This window comes from Tinamus guttatus, unplaced genomic scaffold (genome assembly GCF_059628265.1).
Source record: "Tinamus guttatus ecotype Peru unplaced genomic scaffold, ASM5962826v1 Tinamus_guttatus_pri_ptg000217l, whole genome shotgun sequence".
NCBI classification, from domain to species: domain Eukaryota; kingdom Metazoa; phylum Chordata; class Aves; order Tinamiformes; family Tinamidae; genus Tinamus; species Tinamus guttatus.
Window position 1 is genome coordinate 76,960 of NW_028288751.1, and position 23,607 is coordinate 100,566.

Here is a 23,607-nt window from a genome sequence, read left to right on the forward strand (position 1 = left end):
AAAAAAATCCCAATAATTGTTTTCATTTCAACAATTAGACAAATATAAGGAGGAAGGATATAAAATATCCTTCCAAATAAGGATCTTTTCTAAAAAAATATGGATAGATTTATGCATATTGTAGAGTATGGATAGATTATTAATGGCCTCTCAGAAAATTAAAGCTAATGATAATCCTGATGTGGGAAGAAATATGAAAAGCATGAATCCAACCACATTTCCTACTGCCCTGCCCAGGTAAGGTGACTACACATTTAGAATGGTTCAGCTCTCCCTCCATGGTCAAAAGACAAGAAAAGACACATCTCCTAGCATAAAGTAGGAGACAGCAAAGGGTATATTTTGCATTTGTAATTAAGTTTAACATTAGGGAATATGGAAAAGAACAGAGGAGGAAAAAATGGTGTTTTCCTTTATAAAATAAGAAAAATTTGATATACTAGTTTCCAAGCAAAATGACACTTGGTAATGTGGAAAACAGCAGGGTTATATACATACCTAAGGAACACATGTTTAACAGGTAAACCAATCCAGTCAAACCGGCTGATTTGGGAGAAGAATGGGGGTTCATGCAGAGCAGAGAAGGGGAAGAGGGATGCTAAATAAAACACACATGCTTCGCTGTGCTGCCACAATGAGCCAGAGCAGTTAAATCATACCCAGTCAGACTCTCATTGCATTTTCGAGTCTCACATCGTCAGCATTATGGGGCAGCTGTACTGAATTAGTAATGCTGAGAGCACACAAAGATTTGGAGAATTTAGGCTATCATCTTAAACTAGTTCCAAAAAAATAATTTCCCATACTAAACGTACAGACTTGATGAATTTATCAGTAATCCAGAGAATTTCTACAACTATCCATCTTTGCACTGGAAAGTGCTAGAAATCCAGTGAAAGGTATTTAATAAACAGAATTATGTTGAAATAAATGGCCTGGTATGGTTTTGCAGAGCCCTTCATGGAAAAAGTATCAAACTGCACATGGAAGCCATTCCCTTTAAGAAAGATTTACCAAAGTATCATCTGATTTTATAAATGCTACTTCATTTGCTGGTAAAACAAAACAAAACCACCCCTGCCAAGTATCTTCAGCAGCCTAGGAAACAACAAAAGGGTTCAAAGATGGAATTCTTTTTTAAACTTGATCACAAGGACAAAATATATACAGCTAGGAATATCTCTTCTCCTCTCTTATGCTGAGTCCAGTCATATTTAAAAACTCAAATGTATACATCCCTTCTCTCTAAATTCCCTCAGGATGCCATGACTTAATCTGTAGCCTAATTAGCTAGGAGGGATAGTTAAAGACATAGGGGACTGCTTTCCACTTAGGAATCACATTTGCTGCACAGCTGGCCTAAATCCAGGAAGAGATGTATGTGAGGATAGTTTTCCTTAGTTTCAGAGAAACAGGAACGGGAGTTTAAAGGGTTAGTAGTGAGTGTAAAACAACAGAAAAAGAACATTTTGGAAATCAATACCGGCAGCTTCACCTTCATCTGCAGTCTGCGGTTCTGTGGAAGAGGAAGGTTGGTAAGCTAAGGCAGCAGGTCACAGAGCAATCAGCACCACGTTACCAAACCACAGGGAGGCTACATATCGCATTTATATCACGAGCAAATGTTACACGTGCTGCATCTGAAGGAATCAGAACTATCTTGATATTCTAAACTCCATCTGCCCTTCTGTGCTGGTCTGGGGCAGGCAGTGCAATGCTGCCACATGTCCTATCTGCCTAGCACGTCCCAAAGCCAAAGCAGCCGGGTCTGCGCAGCACCTCGGAGCGCGCACAGGTACGGGCCTTGCCCAGCACCTCCCTGCAGCCCCTGGGACAGGAGCAGAGCGGTGAGGGACGCTGGGGTCCCCGTACCGGCGTTCACCCCGCGCTGTGCTCAGCCCTGCGCTCACCTGCTCTGCCCTCCGAGTCCGGGGTCACGGAGCCTCCCCACGACCACCTCTTCTGCCGCGTCTCCAGGCGCTGGCTCCGCTCCAGGCTCCGGTGCAGGACGGCTTCATAGCGCTCCTGTCACACACAACACCCCTGCTGGGACCCGACACTCACTGCCCAGCACAGCCATGCAGAACACAAGCTATGCATTTCATTTCAGGAAGATATAACACGCTTTACCTGCATTGCTTGTGTTGTAAAAGCACCATGTTGACAACAAGTAATGGTTTCAAAACACTGCAAATGTGATTAGGCTGATCTAAAGCACAGATAATCTGTTCAATTCTTTACTTTAAATAGCTACATTTGGTATGTTAACAGATTCCCTACACATTTTCTAAATAGGGATGAACCCCAAACTGAGTAAAAATAACTGTTTACAATTGGGATTGTTTATATTCTGAAGTTATTTCTACAAGCTGCTTAAAAATCTCCACTGTAAAACACTGAGTATAAGGTTATTTGTATTTGCAGAGGACCATGAGCCCTGACCCAACTCCTGAGAGATTCATTAACAGAAACGCAATGAGTCCAGAAACAGCAAGACGTGAAGACAGAAGTGCAGAAGGAGCTCTGAGCTCCACATTCAGCTACCACTGCTGCAGGATACAATAGGAAGGTGGCTTTCTCTTCTGCTTCCAGACATCAGACTATTTCTTCTCCATCATCAGCCAGGTTTCAATACATGTATCAACAACAGATTTGTTTTCTGGAATAGTCACATCCCAAATGATCTTTTGAAGCAGTACTTGCTGCTGATGTGCTACAGTAAGATGCCTAGGGGACTCATTATCCAAACAGTTCTCCCTCTTGAGGACAGAAGGATTTACCTTCTTTCAACAGCATTTCAAAATGTGGACTGAAAACGTCCCTGTGTAAAACAGACAAAGCAAACTTGGGAAGAAAGAAGCAATCCATATCCTGTGAAAAGCTGAAATTAAAATGCTTTGTTTGAAATATAAAGCTTAGCTCTTTTACTTTTTTTCCCTTAAACGAAGTCCAGCTAGATTTTACCTAAGATATCAAACCATCCAGACATTATGTAATCTGCAGGTGACATTTCTGTGAAGATATGTGCAGTGTGGTAACTCCTGGACGTTGTAATTAAAGACACAGATCTCCCTCCAGGAACAACATAAAACACAATCAGCTGCAGAGATGTACAGAATAGCAGGATAATTGCAAGTGGACAGACACCTCAACCTTGGCCATAGCTAGCTGCCTTCCAGGCTTAGACAGAGAACTGCTTATATTTTCCCACATTTTTCACAACTGTAATTCTTACCCTACATTATTTAAGGAAGGTGATTAACTGAAAGTGAATTAGCTAATGCACCATACAAGACTCTGGGAGACCGTGATTTTTTTCATGCACTTAAACCTGCTAAATTTACAAGCATAGATGGTATCTTGTTGGCAAAGACAGCTTCTTTAAAAGCAACCGTTCTCTAATGGCACAGCCTGAAAACCAAGACCTGCTTTCTCTCCCGGTTAAAAGCCAGGTTTACAGGTCAAGTGCACACTGCGTGTCCTACCTGAGAGGTTCTTTGTGCACAACACTGTGTACAAGCATGAGCTTCCCCTAGGAACCGGGGACAGGCAAAGCTAACACCACCAAAGGCTCCCTGGCTAGTCCTTGTTTATCTTGATGGTGTGAGATGGTGGCTAAAAAAGCCCCCAGATGGTGACTATAAAGCATATCTACCATCTTCAAAATTGCACAAACAATGTACTGTAGCCTTAAAGTTACTACATCTCTTGAAGCACAAGGGCTGGTTTTGCTCAAAGCAGTTATTTAAGGAGACGATAACGCGCCAGACAACACTCGAGGCCCACCCAAGCATTTCTGCTTTTTCTTCAGCAATGTGAGCTATTCTGTGAAGTTCAGACTTCACACTGGGCACACCCTGACTTGCAGATGACTGAACTGGTGCATATGCAGAATACAGCCAAACAGGGCATAAAAAACCCCGTGCTTTTCCAGAAAAGCGTAACAATAGCTGGGCTCCAAGGGAAGATCCAACCAGGCCCACATCTCTTCAGCAATAACCCACAGCAAGTGCTTATACCAAGCTCATGAAAGCAAGTGTGCACGGGTGCCTTTACTGCTGGCACACTGCTTCCAGGAATCAACTCTTGCAGAATCTGCATCCAGCTTAACACCCACTAGCAGACTTATTCACCAAAGGGGATGACAAGTTCACGTATTTATTTCAACTTACAGCTTCTGTGAACCTTGGAACAACAAGTTCTGTAACTCGAATAATGCTTTGTTGGTCAATGTGCAGTCAGAAGAAAGGTGAAGCGACAGCCAGGTAAAAACAGTCAATACACCAGGAGCAGTGAATCAGCAAAACTGAAACATGAGGCTCTTTGGCCACCACTGGGTTCTTAGGAAGCAAGACACAGGGAATATTTAAGCCCACTCACCCATGCTAATTTACAGACTCTATAGAGCAGCATCACTGAAAGGAAAACAGAAATCTAGGAATGAGGGGTTTCCCCCCCCACTACTCATGTTAAAAGTTATCAAAGGCCAAACAGTAGCTAAAGCTCCTAAAATCCAGAGTGCTTCTAGTACAGGTAAAACTAGGACTGTGATGGGGAAAGAGGACACAGATCTATAAAGCCCACTATAGAGTTGTGTAAAACATCTTTATGCTCTGACATACAGAATTCCTGCAACTTTCCAAGCAAACTAAAACAGGATGGATGAATGCAATCATCCTATTTTTCCTCACTTCAGAATATGGTAAGACACAGTGCAGAACAGCTATAAAACTACATGTCTTTGACACACATTACCTTTTCCTCCTCTATTTTTTGTTTTCTCTTTTCTTCTACTGCAGCTCTCCGTTGTTCCTCCTTCTGCTTCTGCTCTTTTAGCTTTCTCTGCCTTTCTTCCAGCTGTTTTTCATATTGAAGTTTTGCCTTTCTTTCCTTTTCAAGGATCTGTGTCTCTTTGGCAGCTGCAAATTTTTAAGAGAAATTAAAAATCAAACTTAACTTTTCATCAGTATTACAAAGTAGCATATAAGAGACTTCCAAGCTTAACTATCACTACTTAAAGGTAGCACATATAGCAAAAATTGTTTGCAGTCTTGAATGACATTGCATTTGACTACAGAGTTGCCTTTATTTCTGTTCCTCGGATAGGCACGAATTTGAAACTCCTCTACTGTTAAACTTTACTGACTAGACAGGAATGTCAAGATAGGCAGACGTGCTTTATTACACACACACTTTTCCTGCCATCATAATAGTAAAATCTTAATAGTAAATTGAGTATCAAAGGGCAGAATTTTCCGTATTCTCATTTTTTAAAAATAAGATATAATAAAAAGATGTAAAGTACTGAGTAAGAAGATGGAATAACATAGCAGTTATCACATCTGAGTTCAGGTGGCAGAGACCTGTTCTGTGGCTAGACAGAATAAATGCGATGAGGACTAGATTATTACATTCGCATGCATAGGCACTATCTCTACAGAAGACCTAAAAGTGCTTCTAAATCCAGGTATGCCCACGTTGTGTCCTCTGTCCACCTTCACCCCACGTCGTGTCCTCTCTCCACCCTCACCCCTTCCTGCGTGGCCCTGCACACCCCTTAGCAGACCCAGCCGTGCTGGGCAGACGGAGACCCTGGTCCCCCTCGCAGGTGGGACACCAGCCCCAGGGCTGCAGGGCACACGATGGCCCTTGCTGCACACGTGCACAAACGGCACAGGCCACGCAGGACTGCCACGCTCCTGTCGGGGTCGTTGATTCTCAGCTCAGAAGTATTATTACTTCAGAAGTGTTTTTGTAAGTGCAGTCAGTGAGAGATTGGACAAATTTACTTGGCAGCCTCTAAGAGATGGAAGATAGCAACGTTTAGATTCAAGAAAGCAAGCAGCTCTGGAATATCTTCCTCTCAAACCTAATACTTCCCCATCCAGGTTCACGGATAGTCACTAAAGACAGACAAATAGCAGATCTTATTGTTTGCCCAATCAGGTTGAAAAAAATGACAGAGCAGGGATTAAGAGAATAAAGCCAATAAAGTATTTTAGGAAATTATAATACAAAATGAAACTACCATTTTGCTTTTCCCGTTCTTCTCTGCGCTCCCTCGCTAGTCTTTGTCTTTCTTCTGTTCTTAGAATGGAACCATCTATCACTGTAAAAAAAAAAAAGACAGGTAATTGTCAGTTATTTTAAACATTCAAACTTAAATAAATTAAGTAGTTGTAAATCTAAACTATTGAAAGGATTGTGGAACATCCTGAGAGAGATACATACCATGGAAGTGCTGCATACTTTATACAGCATTTTATACATCCATAACATCTGGAAGGGGCTGACTGCTCTTTCTTCCCCTCTCCATTCCCTCACAACAAACAATCTAGTATCTTTAATAAGAGCAATAGAAATTAGACACAAGATTAAAAGGCTCAATGTATGCACCAAAAAAAAAAAAAAAAAAGATCAGAAGTCAGTCATGTTGGACTCGATCCTGAAGGTCTTTTCCAACCATGATGATTCTATGATTCTTTGTTGCAGTTATTCCAACTTCAGTTCTGGTCCTTATTCTTGTGTACATTAACTGCTACGATCAAGAAAGATAGGAATCCAGGAAAACGAAATCTGGAACAGATAGTTTACCTGTCAGGACAAATTTAGGTGCTTTAGGATAGGCTACTCTGCTAACTAAGGAGAACCAAAAATTCTTGAGCCTCCGTAGTTACAAAAACTTGAATTTCGAGCAGAAACAAACCGGTAACTAGCACAGAACACACACAGGAATTACCTTCATTGCTCTGCCCCACTGAAAAGACAGGCAACTTCAGCAAATGAATCTGAGCGAGTCAAGGCCACAACCTGGATCACAACTAGACCTCTAATGAATCTATGAAGCACCCCAAGTGCCCTACACCCTGATCCTGCCTGAAGAAAGAGCACGAAACTTCTTTTAAAAGATGTTTTATTCATCCCCACCAACTCTCCCTAGTGAACCCAGTACTTCATTACAAACAATGACCAATAATTATACCTGGTTTCGTTGCTGTCTTTATGTTTATTGAGGTCTGGACGGCAACAGGGCTGACACCACTTTGGCTTCTTCTTTCTTCTGCAATGGCTTGGGCTGCAGCAACTGTGAGAAAGAGGTATTCCACATTGAGAAAAATGATCTGCAACTAAATCTCATGAAAGGAAGATGGGAAATCTACTTAGGACTGAAGAACCTTTTATTATGTGACTAAATTTAGTGCTACTTGTCTTACGAACAAGGAAACAAAACTTTAGGAACTGCAGTTTGTTTGCACTGCATTTCAAACACTGATCTTCCTTCCTAACAGAGAGGCAAAACTTGTCCAACATGATTTCAGATCTGGCACAGCTTTTTTTTCATGAGAATGACAAAAAGAAAAAAAACGTTTTGAAACATGGAGGCAAGGACTATATAGATTAAAAAAAAAAAACCCTAACTTGTTTAATAATAAACTTTTGCAAGAAGAGAAGCAACATTTAGTACTTAGAGTCTGACTTATACCGAATACTAAAGACTCCCTGCTACCACATTGATATCTGCACACTTAACACATATATAATAGAGTCCTGGTAGAATAAAATTCTCAGGAGACCGAAGCAGGAAAAGTTTTCTGAAGATCTTCCATCACCTCATGACATGGAACACAAAGTGGAGTAGCTGTACAAAGCAAACCATTAGGGAATGCTTAGAAAGTATTTCTAAAGTTGGACCGGTAGGAATGAATCATAACTATAAATTAGGCTCCAAAATGGTAATTTACACATTTCCACCTGACTGAGGGGAGGGCAGGAGCTCAGTGCAGACACCCCATCCTGGCAGCGCCCATCCCATAATGAACAAACCCATTAAACAGTCAGGAAGACAGTTTAAAAAACTCTTAAGAAAGCTGAACTTTGGGGAGAAAAAAAAACAAACAGGAAAACGGAACAGACCGGACGGCGCGACACCAAGCAGCACGGCCACATTTGCAACAAACTACAGTATTGTAATTAAAAAAACTGTTAACAACCATTTTACACAGAAAAGGCAATCCTCAAAAGTAACATATAGTGTTCTGTGATTTTAAGCGTAACACAGGGGATGAATAGTAGAATTTGGTGTTACATTTAAGCAAAAGATGAGAGCTTTGTCGGGGTCTCAGGATTTCCTTCACTGGAGCAGCACCGAATGCAAAGGAGGAAGGAAGAGTCTCCCTCCTCTTCATGTATTTCCATGACAACTAGTTCTGTCACGGCAATAATCCTCCCCCAGGCTGTGCCCAGCACAGTCCCCTCCAAGTGTTTAATCCCACGTGATGGCAGTGATAAATGCTGATTACAATACTTATTCAGCAACTCTGAATTGCAGCTGCTGCCATGTCTTGAATTCATTTTTTACTGCAGCCCCAAACAGAAGTTTTCCTCAGTGCTCTCCATTGCATCTCCAGGCTCTTTGCAAACAAGGAAGAGAGCAGATACGCTGCGACGGGGTGAGATTACCAAGAGAAAGGAGGGCGCGTGACAACCTCACTGCACACACAAAACGTCAACCAAAGAGCTGATGTTGTAGGTGCCACATGGCCAAAACACGACCCGGGCTCAGGGAACCAACAGAGAGCAGTTTGCACAGTCAGGTACCCCGAAGCCACCCGGCTTGAAGGCCCTGCAGTAATAAACACTGCCCATGGGGGCGTTTCTGAGAACACATCACCAGGGCATTTAGGTCCAAGGGCGCCTTTGCAGAGCAAAAGCACTAAAAGAATATAAGCAACTTCAAATACAGTTTAAAATCAGGGCAAATGCAGAAATGCAATTGCATTTTTTCAGTCCCCGTGAGAGTGTGGGCGAGAAAGGGCTGGAAAGGGCAGGGAGATGGAGCCAGCTCAGAGCCCATACTATTCGATACTATACTATTCGATAAAACACTGCATTTTATAGAAATAATACGATAGAAATCTTGAGGAATAAGCCAGTTGCCATGGATTTATGGTACTAGGTATTTATTCCTTTAAAAAGAAAAAAGAAACCAAGGCTTGGATAATGTTCATGATGAGAAAGTGTCAATTTAATAAATGTGTCACACCTGCAAGGCAATTAGCTCATCTTAAAAATATAACTTAGGTTGAGAAAAATTACTTGAGATACTATAGAAAATCAGCAATGTAGGTCAGAGAAACACGACAACTTGCAAAGGACATAGAGGGGAAAAAAGTCTTCAGATAGTTAGCAAAAGAATTCTGCCTGTCAGTTCCAATATTTCTGTTCACTGCTTTGGTGAACCCGGACAGACGCAACGTGCGTCTCCGCGCTGCATGGAAGCGATCCATCTAATCCCACCACGTGGGAGAGCGGCAGTAAAGGTGAACCAGGGGTTCCAGCCAAGGGCTGCTAGCAGGGGAACACCATCCCGTTGATGCGTTCCCGGGATGTGTGACTGGGCTTCACGAGGTCCCAGGTCAACAGGGAAGTTCAACAACCTTCCTGGAGCCTCGGCGGAATTTAAAACAGCAATTTGTGACCGTTCAAAACCAACAATCTGCTGCTTCAAGAGAAAGTGAATCACATGGTATTGTACTGTGCAACCTTTACAAAATACCCCGGCTTTATTTTGCTGTAATATAAGAAATTTTTAACTTTCACTATTTTTAAATACTCTTTGACATAGGATATTTACAGTTTTTGGTAACAAACGCTATCACCTGCTATGGAATGAAGCTTCACTGAAAAGAATTTTACATAAGAGTGATCTACCTCTAAAATGAGCCTAATACTTCTCTAATTAATAACAATATTAACAATAAAACCGATAACAGCCATTTCAGTGCAACCCATTACGTTCGCCCCATGTCTGGGAAGGCACCACAGAGATACCCAGGCATCTTCCCAGGGAAGTTAAAGGCTTCTCGGGGATAAATTAATTTTCCTTTGTGCTCTGAGCTTCCCCCCTGCAGCACTCCGAGGCTGCAAAGCTGTCATTGTGATCAGCCCAATGCACGTGCCTGTTGTGCAGTTAGTCTACGTTTAAACACCTCGGCCAAAGTCACCAACAGCACAGGCCAACAGCAACGTTTGCACTACAAAATAGGGCTGTTTGGACCACGAAACGACCAGACGATCTCAGCAGCAGTTTTCCTACTGAACATTCATGGCCATTTAACACCAGGTATCTGCTCAGGTAGATCATGAACAAACCAAACCAACCAAAGCACCAGCTACTGCAGGCAAGATGCCAGATCAAACGAACCATCCCATCTCTCAAATGGGATGTTAGCCTGTAATGCAGCCAGCAACACCAACATGATGCTTCCTTTGCACCATGACGGCACTTCCCTCCACTGAGCAGGTTTCCAATATGCCCCGACGAGACCGGAGCTAAAAATAAAAGCTAATTTCTATTTCTGTCCTTGCCCTGAGGTAATACCCTTGGCCCTGCCAGGAAAGGCTGCCCAAGGACCCGCACAGTTCTCAGCAAAGCTGGACTGGCTCTGTCTCCAGCGAGATTTAGGAGGCTCCCGCTGCACCGTTTGCAGGGCACCTTTGGGCTGGCTAGACATTCTTCTACTCCTCCTTTCCCATATTGAGCCAGGAAGCAAACAGAACACACCAATTCTAGCAGCAACCCACCGGTTCTTATGATTTAATGACTCGTTATGAAAACAAACAAACAAAAATCCCAGCCCAAGTCCTTGACACTAGGGTTAGGAGAGGTGAATGACAAGGATTGTTATCTAAACATTATCTGAACCTAAATGTTTCCAAAAAGACTTAGAGCAGGTATTCAGAAGTCCATAAGCTCTGCAGAAAACAATCATGAATTCTATCCTCCTTAACAGGCCTATCTGCTTCTAAAGTGAACAGTGTCAAATCTGCAATATGCTGCTTGTATCTTGCTTCACTACAGCACTTACTATCTGCCTAGCTGCTAGCAAGCTCCGTCTGTAACACATTGCAGAGCCTATTTCTTCTAATAATTTTTTGCACATGCAAGCAGAAGGCAGGATTCTAGCTGGAGATGTCTGTGTATTGTCTTTTATGCTCATTTTCAGGTCAGACAAGCGGATGCAGGATGCCGTGGTTCAGCCAAGTGCTGCTTCTACCCGGGGACCCCGAGCAGGCTGCGCCCCGACGTTACCGCGTCCCCGGCGCCGCACGAAGGAGCCTCCTCGTCCTCCTCTCCGTCCGTCCCCTCCGCTCCCGTGGGGCTGCCAGGCTCCCCCAGCGCCGGCCGGAGCTCCGCGCGGAGCAGCTGGAAGGCAGATGGTTCTCCCGTTGTGTCTGCTCACCACCAGATGGGAGGCCCAGGACCTCCCTGGAGCAGCGCGCGCCGGCTCCCGGCTTCGGCAGCCTGGAAGAGCCTCGTGTTGTCTCATCCTTACACTTTATCTGCACGTTTTCATTTTGTAGCTATTCCCTACATGTGCAACTTACTTTATTGCATGACTGTACGTTTCCCTCCCACAGCATTTGCCATGGTAATATTCAAGTCCACCTCTGCAGCTTCTGAAACAACGTGGTTTCCTTCTCAGGGTTCAACGCAGCTTAGGATGGTTTTGTCAACTCACCACAAACAGATTCCGCTGCAAAACTGCTCAGCACAAACATTTCTTGGTAGTGCATGAACTAGCATGTCCACAAATAAGAACTTGGGACATTTTTCCCCAAATTTAAGTTATTACTTACCCTTATACATCCATACTCAGATTAGGAGCTGGCAACAACAAAAAACCCCACATAATTAACAAAACACCACTTATTTTTTAATAAGGCAATCTACAAAGATACGGCAGAAGCAACCTCCAAGACACGTTACCATACTCATTCAGCCCAAGGCAGCTCAGAGAGGCACCAGAAAGGTTTCTGGTTAGGATAATTTGTGGGTTGATCTTTTCCCAAGGGGAAGAACACAGGCTAAGCCAAACCTGAAGGTACCAAGAGCACAGACCAAGGCATCCACATTTGTCCTTCAACAGAAAACGTCTCCAGGAGTTTCCAAGGCCGGCGGCAGCAGCGCAGCGTGTCCCATGGCAGGAGCCGTTCCCGTGCCCGCCGGGTGTCCCTGCTCACGCTGCTCTGCCCGGAGCCGGGCTCCTCCGAGCTCCGCGCCGGGAGGAGGAGGAGGCGCCCGCGGCTCCCGCAGGAGCCCTGCAGGGCTGGGGAAGCTGCACGGACCCGCAGTGTGTGCTGGGCCCCACAGCCGGGGCCGCGGCACGAGGAGCGTTCGACGCCACCCGCAACACGAGCACCACAAAACCCGCCTGCGGCCGGCGCTGCTGCAGGGACCCGCTGCCTCCTTCCTCTGCTTCCCCTCGGCCACTGCTTCCCCCCACGGTTCTTCCCCACCTTTGCAAAGTCAGGTGAAAAACCTCTGCATGTAGCATGAGACAGTTTTCTCCAGGCCTTTTTTTAGAAAGGGCTCCTTCGCCAGTCACTTTTGATATGATAAGACAATTTGTACAGAAAGACATTTCCAAAGGGACCATTCTCCAGTATTCCCCACTCTCTGCGAGGTTTAATGTAACTCCGATTTCCCTGCTCTCCCTGGCATTAGTTATTAATCTGTTTATTGCACTGTGCTTACAAGCTTATCTGCACAGTGACCTCTCTTTACACTGGTGCTTCCTATAGAAAGGATATAGGAGCCCAACACACCCAGCCGTGCTCCTCAGCAAACGGCCCCGCGTTGCTGTTGTTCCTTTGCTGTTTGGAAGCACAGCACTATTAAGACACAGCTCCAGGGAAGCCAGAGATTTGGAAAGATTGGAAAGCTCATTGTGTTGCTCAGTGAAAGAGCAAGTCACCAAGACATTTGTACTTCATGTAAAGTTCACCACCAGAATACATTAAGGTTGCATTTTTGATCTAAAGAGAATATTTCTGCACAAAGTTTCTGTGGGCTGGCAACCACAACTGTTCTTGCCAACTGCAAAACAAACAGAAATTGCTTTCATCCACCTTGAATGATTTCTTTTAAAGAAATATTAGACACTGACTTTCATGCTGATGCAATAAACTACAACTAAAAGTACTGTAAGTATTTACCTATTCCTGCATAGTGGAATATTCCTAATACATTGGCCTGACATGAAAAAAAGGTAATAAATATCCTCCTACATTACCTCATGCGGATTCACAGTGAAACCTAAGAATCCTGCCCCATAAGCTATTCACTTACGTATAGATGGATACAGATCAAACACTCCAAAGAGAATTAGACACAGCTTTAATGGCTACACAGGGAACAAAGAAGGTAAATAGCAGAGGTTTAAATGCAGAGTAGAGGACTATTTGTACCTTCTCTGCTGTACACATCATTTTCTTTCACTGCTAATGCTTCCCAGTGCATTAAACTACTGCAGGAAACTTGGAAAAAAATGTAGCATATTCCATAACCCAATCCACATCGCACTGGATTGGGTTAATTCGTGTGAGAGCAACCCCAGGCCTGACCTGCAGAGCAGTTTAGTTCCCACCGGGATGCGGAGCTCAAGCGTCAGGAACAGCTACACGGAGGCACAAATCAGGGGCTGCAATTTAGTGCTGTGGCTGTGGAGGAGGTCCTAAACTCACTTGTGTTCACACACCTGCACCTTAGACAAAAAACAAAACAAAACAAAACAAAAACAAAACAAACAAAAAAAGTAACTTCTGGTTCTCTCTCACATCTGTCTTCGCTGCTGTATTACTTCTTTTACATTGCATTATTTGTGGCACTGGAAACTCGCCCAGGCTCTCCCACCCCTTAGCTCCCCCTCTCCCGAGCAGCCCTGCTTATTCCAGCGTTTTTCCGTGATCTTTTGTCCTCTGCTCGCAGGGTGGCCATTGTGCAGCACCCCCAGCACAAACAAGGCACCCAGTGACACGGCCCCGCGCTGCAAGTCACAGCCAGCTGAGACAAACCCGGTGACAGCACCAGCACCACGGGAGCTGTTGTTACGAGGAGGGATAACAGCCCCTTTGCGTTATGGCAGTGAAACCTATTGCTCGTGGCAGCTGCGGAACTCACCGCACGCCGTTCCTGCTCCTGAGCAAGGGGCTGCGCCGGCGTCACCTGCGCGGGAGCAGCTCCCAGGCTGACGGCGCTCGGACACATCACCACGCTGCTGGACCACGGCTAACGGAGCGCTTTAATGCTGCAAAAAGAGAGGCTACAACAAAAACGGCCAACTGTACAACACGGAAATGGAACTAAACTGTAAATTTTCTTAAAACTGAATGCTTAATCTAAACAATTAAAAACTGAAGTTCTGGTAAGATGCATTGTCTAATCATCTTGACAAAACTGAGAAGATAAACTTCAAATTTAACAGAACACATTTATTCATTTCTGTTCTTTAAATACAATATCAATTCCTATTCTCGTAACCAACCTCTCTCTAGCTTTGGAGCGGGATATTAACACCTAGAAGCCTCAAAGCACTCGCTCAGAAGAGGTGGTTCAAAGGCCAATATCTCTGCTGACAACAAATGAAAATTATTTAGAGGGAAACAAATGCCAACCACGGAGGCCAGGCTTCCTTAAAGAGCAATAGGTAGCGTTCACTGCTGTGCGCTGCGAACACACATGCATACTGCAGATTACTGAGACATTACACACGACAGCTAACGGCGCTCCCCTTCAAATTAAAACACATGGAACAACATTTGATTTGCCTCCACTAATCCCACACTCCTAACAAGCTCATCACTAACATCTAGAACAGATTTAATTATTGGACAGGCATGTGCAAACATATCAAAAGCATATCATCAATTAAGAACTACCTGGTTGTAGGCTGTATAATTAGAAGTTAAATGGTTCTAATTCATTTGCGGTAGACCAGGAATTTGAAGTCTCTAGTTTGTTTTTAAAACATCACAAGTCATCTGATAAGTCATATTCAGATAAGTCACTTAACTTGCATGCTCAGAATTACAATCATCAGGGTATCCTCTCGCAATATGACTCTAAGAGAAATGAATTTAATTAAAGATGTAAGTATTTGGAGGTACTTCTGTAATTATGACTATCTCGGTATTTTTGCCACTCTCTCACAGTATCCCAGCACGTTTCCTGCAAAATCTCTCCGTACTTTCAACAACTGAGAATTACTAACAGCATCTGTAGTTTTCAGTGAGAGCAGAGGGGCACGTTTCCAGGAAAGCACATGAGGACCAGGCAGTCTCCAATGCAAGTCACATTTGAAGGCTTTGTACAGTGAGGACAGAACCAGCTTCAACACATCGGGGCTTCTGCCGCTGCACTAGCGATCCTTGCAAGACTTGATTCACCTCAACTGAGGCACGAAAGCCAAACGTAGGTGCCACAATTCTAACACATAAAGGAATATGTACAGAACGCAGTATTCTATATGAGAAGTTTCCAAAAATACGTAGCCTGTGCATGTGGTATTACTTGAGATTTTATTTATGCTTGACAGCAAGGAGGAGATTTTTCTTGAATGCATTTGGAGGAATTCGAAGAACTTAAAAAGCTTTAAATTAGAATAAAACCCTTTTTTATAAACCACTTGCAACTGGAAGCCATTTTCAAAATGCACCTAATGTGTAGCACACATCTTTGTGAATCACCGTGAAATTATTTCTACTTTGTACTACTGTAATTTCATTCTCTTCTCGTTGGTGGAAATAAGACTAACAGCCGTTACTATTGCGTTCTCAGCCCTACCTGGGAACGTTCTCTCATCACTGGGGCCTGTGCATCAGCCAGTTTCTGCACAGTTTATGCATTTGCCACCTCAGCGCTCTGTGAAGGAGGATTACTACTACTTCCTTGCGGGGAAAAGAAAAGCTGAAGCACAGAGAGATCTTAAAGAACTTCTCAGAACTTCTCAGAAGTGTGACAAAACAAGAAACAGAACTCGAACCCATGAATGACAGTGCCAGCCCAGCCACGAGGGCTCTGTCCTGCGCAGAGCGAAGCAGATGAGTCACTCGTGCAATAGCGAGGCAGAACCAGCGCGCGCTGAAGGGGTTTTCACTGCGGCGGAACCACCAGGAACCTGCCGAAGGAAGGACCTCCTCGTCTTGCAGCTCCGGGGCAAATTCTGAACCCCCTCAGGCCACAATCACTCTGGAAAGGCCAGAGGCTTCTGAGAATCCAAATTAAAAAGCGGGTTCTTTGTTCTAGGAAGGAATTCTGATGCAGAGGGTAACAGATCAGTTAATTCCTCAGCTGGATCCCAACGCACGCTCCTTCCACACCACTCACCCTCCAGTTCACCAGGTCCTGCTGCCGACGGTCACCAAGCTCCTGCCAAGGAGCTCTCCGGTACCTCCATTTTTGCTATTATCTTGTGCTTTTAAGTCAGACTTAGATTATCAGACGATTCCTACCTAGAGACCACACAAACCAGCACACCCTCCTCACTACTTGCTTGGGCAATAAAGTTTCCCTGTTGGTTATTCAGCCTTCTCTTACTGCTAATTCTGTACAAATGAAACAGTAAAGAAGTGGCAGGAACTGTGCCCTGGGCAAAATGGACAAACCCAGACAGTGTCACTTATACAGGGAAGAACAATTAGACTGCCTGAAGCTGTTGCTTTTAGTAAACACGGTCCAACCAAACCAGGCCTGGCTATGGAAGCAGTGGTGATTATGCCTGCAGCTAGACCTGCTGAAACGGGCCACAGAAAGAAGGCACTTTATTTTACCTCCATGTCCCAAGATTGCACAGATTTCCTAAAGGATTGTGTAGGTCTCAGGAAGGAAAAAATATATATACTCTTTCAATATTTTTTCAACAAATTTCCCAACAGTGATTCAATATACCTGTGGAAAATCTAGCAATGGAATAAGAAACTGCCACTTATGTGCTGCTGTTTCACAGCACCCTATCACCCCCACATCTAGTTGAAGCTTCCTGTTCACGCCCCACGGATCCAGGTGCCTGACTGCACCAACCTTCTGCTTTCTGCTGCTACCCAGGATCGGACACACGCGCAAGGACAGAAAACTAATGCCAAGGAAATGGAGAACTTACACTGCAAGTATGCGGAATCCTAACTAGAGCTGATATCCAAAGAAAGAATCCCCTCAAAATTAGCTTGAATTGGCAGGAAAAGGTGGCATTATGGGGTTCTATGTTTTCAAGGCCTAAAACAACTAACAAGTTCAATCAGATGGAGACTCAACTAGTATCAAACGGTTGCTGACAGCGGGTGGAAGCAGGGAGCGAGAATGCAGCAGTTTTGTACTGAGGACCTAGAAAAGGAACACGTATCTCCAAGCCTGACTAGCAGAAGGGTTCATGGCTTCTCAGCAAGATGCTGCCCGTCCTTCCTCCTTGTCCTGACACAGGAAATTCCCAGCAGGAGGTCAGGGCCACGGGACTGATGCTGCTTGTGGCACTACATTCTGCTCTCCGTAGACGCTTGTTCTCCAGATTGGTGAGGACTGCAAAGCACACAGCTGCCCGCAGAACAACAGAAATGGAGGATAAGCATTCTAGCTAGCAGAAATTTTACACATTAGAAGTTGCCCCTCAGTCAACAGAGCTCAGAAAAAGCTATGTCCTTCTGCCCACGCTTCCAAACCCCTCAGAAAGCAGCAGCGTGGGACAGAGCGAGGTTCCTTGTGTCATCTTTTCACAGAACTTCTCCAAACAGCTGCAGTATCAGCCTTGGTTGCTGTTCACAACTTTGCCAAACAGCAGCAAATACAGTGGCAATTATCTTGCAAATTCTACTGCCAACCACCGGATTGCACGGGATTTCTAAACAGCGCTCGCTTTCTCCAGATACGGGGGAACGCTGCTGACGAGAGGGCAGAGCGGCAGCGCGGCGGCCCGGCAGCCGAGAGCTCATCTCCTAACACGTACCCGCTGGAAACGCACCAGGTAAACCGAGGCTTGGCTTCCGGATCAGCCACCTCTATCCCCTCGGGGGGAAAAAATCCCGGTCTGTCACTGCTAGGATCTAGACAGGGTTTCTGTAGCATATTGGAGCGTGTGTGTTCCCGAGCGTTTCCAAGGATGGTGCCGCCTGGGCCGGGGCACCGCTCACCCCGGCTGCTGGGCTGGGCGTTGAGCGTGGCCCGCGCGCGGGCACCATCCGCACGACACATCCAGCATCTCCGGGGAACACAACGTGCAGAGCGACCGCGGGCACCTTCCACACGACACCGCGGGCACCATCCACACGACACCGCGGGCACCTCCACACGACACCGCGGGCACCCTCCGCACGACACCTCCAGCATCTCCAGGGCACACAGCGTGCAGAGCGACCGCGGGCGCCCTCCACGCGATGCCCTCAGCATCTCCGGGGAACACAGCGTGCAGAGCGACCGCGGGCACCTCCACACGACACCGCGGGCACCCTCTGCACGACACATCCAGCATCTCCAGGGCACACAGCGTGCAGAGCGACCGCGGGCGCCCTCCACGCGATGCCCTCAGCATCTCCGGGGAACACAGCGTGCAGAGCGACATCCAGCAGCCCGTGCAGCAAGGACAGCGACCAAACACACGGTCTGCGCAGGTGGGAAGCACCTTCCGGCAGGTTGTTATCCTTCCCAAGCACTTAACACTATATTCACTTTGAAAGGGGGGGGCGGGGAGGGAATGAAAGAATTAAAGAATATTTCTGACGTGGTGCACTGAGGAAGAAAACCTGCCAGATACAAGCGGCTGATTCAGGACCTTTTGCCAGCACTCTTCTCTAACTGATTGCACGGACGTTTTGGAAAACGCCAGACGAGATGTTTGCCAGGGTTGGTTTTGTACATAGTCTGGGTCAGGTATCTTAGCCCAAACTACCAAATCAAAAATCACGGCGCGCTGCCTTATTTCCCCAAGTCTGCGGTAGGAAACTGCTTATCCTTCACCCAAAAGTGCTGCGCTCAGCTGTGCCCTGACACCACCTCATACCTGCAGGACGCTCCCTTCGCCAGCACAACGTTATTAAGGACCTTAAGTATAAATAGGCACCGCACGCGCTCGAGGACAAGACCACGGCAGCGCAGGGCTCTATTTAAGTTTCTTTAACCCTCTTACGACACCGTTTCAGAAAGAGGAGGGGGATATGGACGGGGAAGGGGGCTGTTTCGCGTAGGAAGGAGCGACCCGGCCTGCGCCTCCGGGGACGCCCCTGGGACCGCGGGAAGGAAGTTTGGAGCGCGCAGGAGAGCGGCGGCCGGGCCGGGCCGGGCCGGGGGCTCGGGCGGCCGCGGGAGGAAGGCGCCGCTCCTCATCCTCCCCGGCTCCAAGGCCCGGCCAAGGCGCCGTGCCGCGGGTCCCCCCGCCTCGTGCCCCGCTCCTCGCGTTGCCCTCGGCCGCGCTGCCGGCTCTCACCCATCTGCTCCCGCAGCCCCTTCAGGGAGGAGGAGGAGGAGGAGGAGGAGGAAGGGGGGGCCGCGCCGCCGCCCTCCGCCATCTTCAGCGCCGGCCCGCGCGACTCGCGGCCGGGCGGGAGGGAGGGCGGGAGGGAGGGGGGCGCGGGCGCCGCAGTGCGCAGGCTCCGCTCGGCCCCGCGCCGCTCCGCCCCGCCCGCCAGCGCCGCCGCGGGGCCACGGCCCGGGGGGGCGGCACCGGGAGGCGGCACCGGGAGGCGGAACCGGGAGGCGGCGCCAGCGCCGCGGGGCGGGCGGCACCGGGACGGGCCCGCGCGGGGAGCCTGGGAGGTACCGGGACGGGCCCGCGCGGGGAGCCCGGGGGGAACTGGGACAGGTCCGCGTGGGGAGCCCGGGCGGCACCGGGACGGGCCCGCGCGGGGAGCCCGGGCGGCACCGGGACAGGTCCGCGTGGGGAGCCCGGGGCGGGCGGCACCGGGACAGGTCCGCGTGGGGAGCCCGGGCGGCACCGGGACGGGCCCGCATGGGGAGCCCGGGGCGGGAGGTGCCGGGACGGGCGCGCGTGGGGAGCCCGGGCGGTACCAGGACAGGTCCGCGTGGGGATCCCGGGAGGTACCGGGACAGGTCCGCGTGGGGATCCCGGGCGGTACCGGGATGGGCCCGCGTGGGGATCCCGGGAGGTACCGGGACAGGTCCGCGTGGGGAGCCCGGGCGGTACCGGGACGGGCGCGCGTGGGGATCCCGGGAGGTACCGGGACGGGTTTGCGTGGGGAGCCCGGGGGACACCGGGACAGGTCCGCGTGGGGAGCCCGGGCGGTACCGGGACGGGCCCGCGCGGGGATCCCGGGCGGTACCGGGACGGGTCCGCGTGGGGATCCCGGGAGGTACCGGGACGGGCCCGCGCGGGGAGCCCGGGGGGAACCGGGATGGGCCCGCACGGGGAGCCCGGGCGGTACCAGGACAGGTCCGCGTGGGGATCCCGGGCGGTACCGGGACGGGCCCGCGCGGGGAGCCCAGGGCGGCTGGCGCTGCCGGCCCGCGGCGAGGGCAGCGCCACGACCCGGCAGAGCGGGGCGCTCCACAGCGTGGGATTCCACGCGCGTTCCTGCGCCGCGGCGCGTGGGCTTGGTCCCTTTGCCTATAGGTGACTTCTTTAACGGCCTCTTCCCTTTTTTCCCCTAGATTTGTGCTCCGGGAAGCGCGAGGCTAAAGCAGCACCTTTGATAAATGCTTTGGGCCTGGTGTGGAAAACTCCCTTGGAAATCCCAATGGGATGTTTGCCTGTCTGAGGAACTCAGAGCTGTCCCATAAGTGGGAATAACGTGGAATAACAGCTCAGGTAACATTTCACAGGAATGTGAAGGAAGTTCTGGAGCAGGGCTCCGTTTTAGCTCGCAAACCGGCCATGGCCGTGCGCTGTTCATTCCTTTTGCTTCTTTGCAAAGCACCCCCAAACAGACTCCTAATTCTATATCATTTTATTTTTTTACACTGCTGTTTACCAACAACCATTTTGAAATGTGTCATTTTGAAACATTTTGAAATGTTTTTTATTGGTGCAATACAACAGAAAATGCTATAGATATGGCTATAAATGGTTATAGATATGGTCAGGCTCCATGATAAAATACATTTTTTATGTTTTTGCAAGATCCATGCACAATATCTTGTTATGAGACTATACTTTCCACGCGCCTATAGATGTACTTGTGAAGGCCTTTGAATATGATTAGGTTACATATATGTCTCTTTCAGGTAAGGAATTTCTTCAACTCACTGTGCAATGAAATGGGGGCAACGTCCATTTATCCTTTTTTTTTTTTTTTTTTTTCCCTCTGGGAAAATTTGCCTGGAAGGAATCCCTTTGCTGAAAGGAATGCTTGCAAATGGCATGGTCAGACAAATGAATTTTCAAATAAGATGGTACTTTACGTTATTTCCATATCAGTAGACATACATATAAGGGGCCTCAGTGCTTGCAGTTTAACATGTCTGATTTCCTGCATGTGCAAAACTTCAGAGTAGAAGGTACGAATTTCAAAGAGGGGAATAAATGGAGTGTTCCACATGTTCAGCTTTATGTTTGGAGGCTGCATACTTAAAACAAAAAGGCCAAGCACATGGAAATTCATGAGTGAGAAAAGGACTCGAGGTAAAAGAGGGGCATTATCCCTCTATGCTCTTTCTCTCTATATATATGCTGCTTGGAATGCATAATTTTCATCTTTAGTATACAGGACTTTAGCTGCCCCAAGGAAGAAAATATCCTTTCTCTGATGAGAAGTTTAGGAATGTTAGAGCTAATATTTCAACAATTATACTGTAGCTTCCATCTTATTTTCCAGATCTTATTTCTCAGATTTTCAGTTCATTTCATTCAGTTCAGTTACTACTTAGGCATTTTTAGTAGAGCTTCATTAAAATTTTGGCCTTGTATGGCTTCAGCAGCACTGGCAATCGTCGTTCAATTTTGCTGCATTTGCGGATTTGATTGCAATAACTGATTTATTCTAATCCTTTAAAGACTGTCTTTTTTTTGGTTGTCCCTGGAGAAAAATGAGTAATTTAATTTTGCAGGCACTTTTTCTGTCGTTTTAGCTTTCATGTGGTATTTTTTGACAAATTTTCCAAAATGTTTTGGGACAGATCACTAATTGGTGCATGTTGTCATTATGAGATGAAAATCAATAGAGCCATGGCACTTTGTGTAATTTGAGACTCCAGGTTTTTATACTGTGCAGTTTTGGGCTAAGAAATATCAAAATATTCTGGTGATTCAGCAAACAAATATAGCTATGTTAAGGATAATCCAGGTGCAAAAAATGCCAGCTCAGAAAATATGCAAGACACTGGTATATCTGAGGAGAGTATTGCTATAGAAAGAAACACCCGTGATCTTTTTTTCTTACCCCTTACCCCAAAGTATTTAATGCTGTTAGTTTCTATGCTGACTGGACCTCAGTTTGTGATTTGGTGTAGCAGTTTTTATATTCTGTTTTTTTTTTTTTTTTTTTTTAAAAAAAAGCTCCCAAATTTTTGGAGAATTTTTGGACCTTAACTGTTTTGATCTCTGAAGTACCTGTCAATAAAAAGCTTGTGTGTTTTCTGCTTCATTTATGTGGGAATCTTAATGCTTTACAGTTAAAATAAGAAACCAGGGAAATTACATGCATCACATATCTGTACAGAGGACTTTGGAAAATTAAACACGTGGATTTCAAAATGATCTAAATCCAAAAGCACGGACGTATATTGTGACAGCCTATAGTGGGTTTCCTGTGGTGAATGTAGCTGCCGTGGCTGATGGAAAGAAAATTGGTGGCATGGAAATTGCTGTAGCCATCCAACCTTCTTCCCAAGTGGACTTAAACTGCACATTCTTGTTTATTATTCTCCTGCTGGGACAAGCACCAGCAACAGTCTGTGTTACTAATACACCTGTGCTCTAAGGACCTGTTTTTTCTATTTTGGCTTAAATTGCCTTTTATTTATCTGGATGAATAATTCCTTAGATGCAAAGTTATCAAACATTATTCCTTAATGCAAGAGATGCAGAATCAAGCCCTTAGTTTGTCCTTGGTCTAGTGCTCTTATTAATTAAGAATGTAATGGGGGAATGGAAAAGCATTCTATTCAATTTGTAAGCACTGCTGATATGTTGGAGGACAAGCATAGAATTCAAAATGATCTTGACAAAATAGAGTTATAGCCCTTAAAAAAGAATAAATGAGGACAAATAGGGACTAGTGCAAGGTAAAATGTTTAGAGAGGATAATTAGCTGCAGAAGCACAGGACAGAACAGCTTGCTGAGTAGCAGGTACAGCAGAAAAATGATCCGGGGTGTTAAAAGCTGAGCAAGGGTCAGCAGTGTCACCGTATCCTGAGGAGGGAAGGGGCCTTCCTGGAAGCGTGAACGGACGGGGAGCCCCTTAGACGTGGGACATCTGGAGATAGGAACCAGTTGGAGAAGGGTCTAAAAGAAATCAACAGGAAGAATGAGGAGGTTCGTGAGGAAAGATGAAGAACTGGGTTGTTTAGTTTTAAGAAGACACGACCCAAGGGTGGTAATGAGCCCGAGACCTCTGGAACACGGGGAATACATGGCGGGCTCGAGTGTCTCATCACGGATCAGACCCCCTGAAGTCTCTTCCAGCTCTGTGTTGATGCGATTCCACAAATCTTGCTGGTGGTTTTTGGAACTGTTGGCCAAAACGTATTATTCAGTGCAAGGACTGCAAGATTGCCTTCTAAGTTTAGCTGGAGCATCGTAAGCAGTGTCAAAGACAGACGAGGTTGGGGGAAGGCAGCGCGTGACCTTGGGCAGCTGGCAGGAAAGATTTGCTGCTTCGTGTGCGAC

General features: G+C 46.7%; 1 protein-coding gene across 1 annotated transcript in view; it reads right to left on the reverse strand.

The window, feature by feature from the left end:
• MAP7D3 (MAP7 domain containing 3) overlaps window positions 1-19,373 on the reverse strand; it is a 38,992-nt gene extending 19,619 nt beyond the window's left edge. The window contains exons 1-6 of the mRNA XM_088524908.1: window positions 19,251-19,373; window positions 6,983-7,084; window positions 6,029-6,109; window positions 4,756-4,919; window positions 1,911-2,025; window positions 1,484-1,516 (exon numbers count right to left, since the gene is read on the reverse strand). Coding sequence (XP_088381034.1) covers window positions 1,484-1,516; window positions 1,911-2,025; window positions 4,756-4,919; window positions 6,029-6,109; window positions 6,983-7,084; window positions 19,251-19,332 — 577 coding nt within the window. The 5' untranslated portion in view covers window positions 19,333-19,373. The remainder of the gene's footprint in view (window positions 1-1,483; window positions 1,517-1,910; window positions 2,026-4,755; window positions 4,920-6,028; window positions 6,110-6,982; window positions 7,085-19,250) is intronic.
• Between the last annotated feature and the right edge of the window lie 4,234 nt (window positions 19,374-23,607).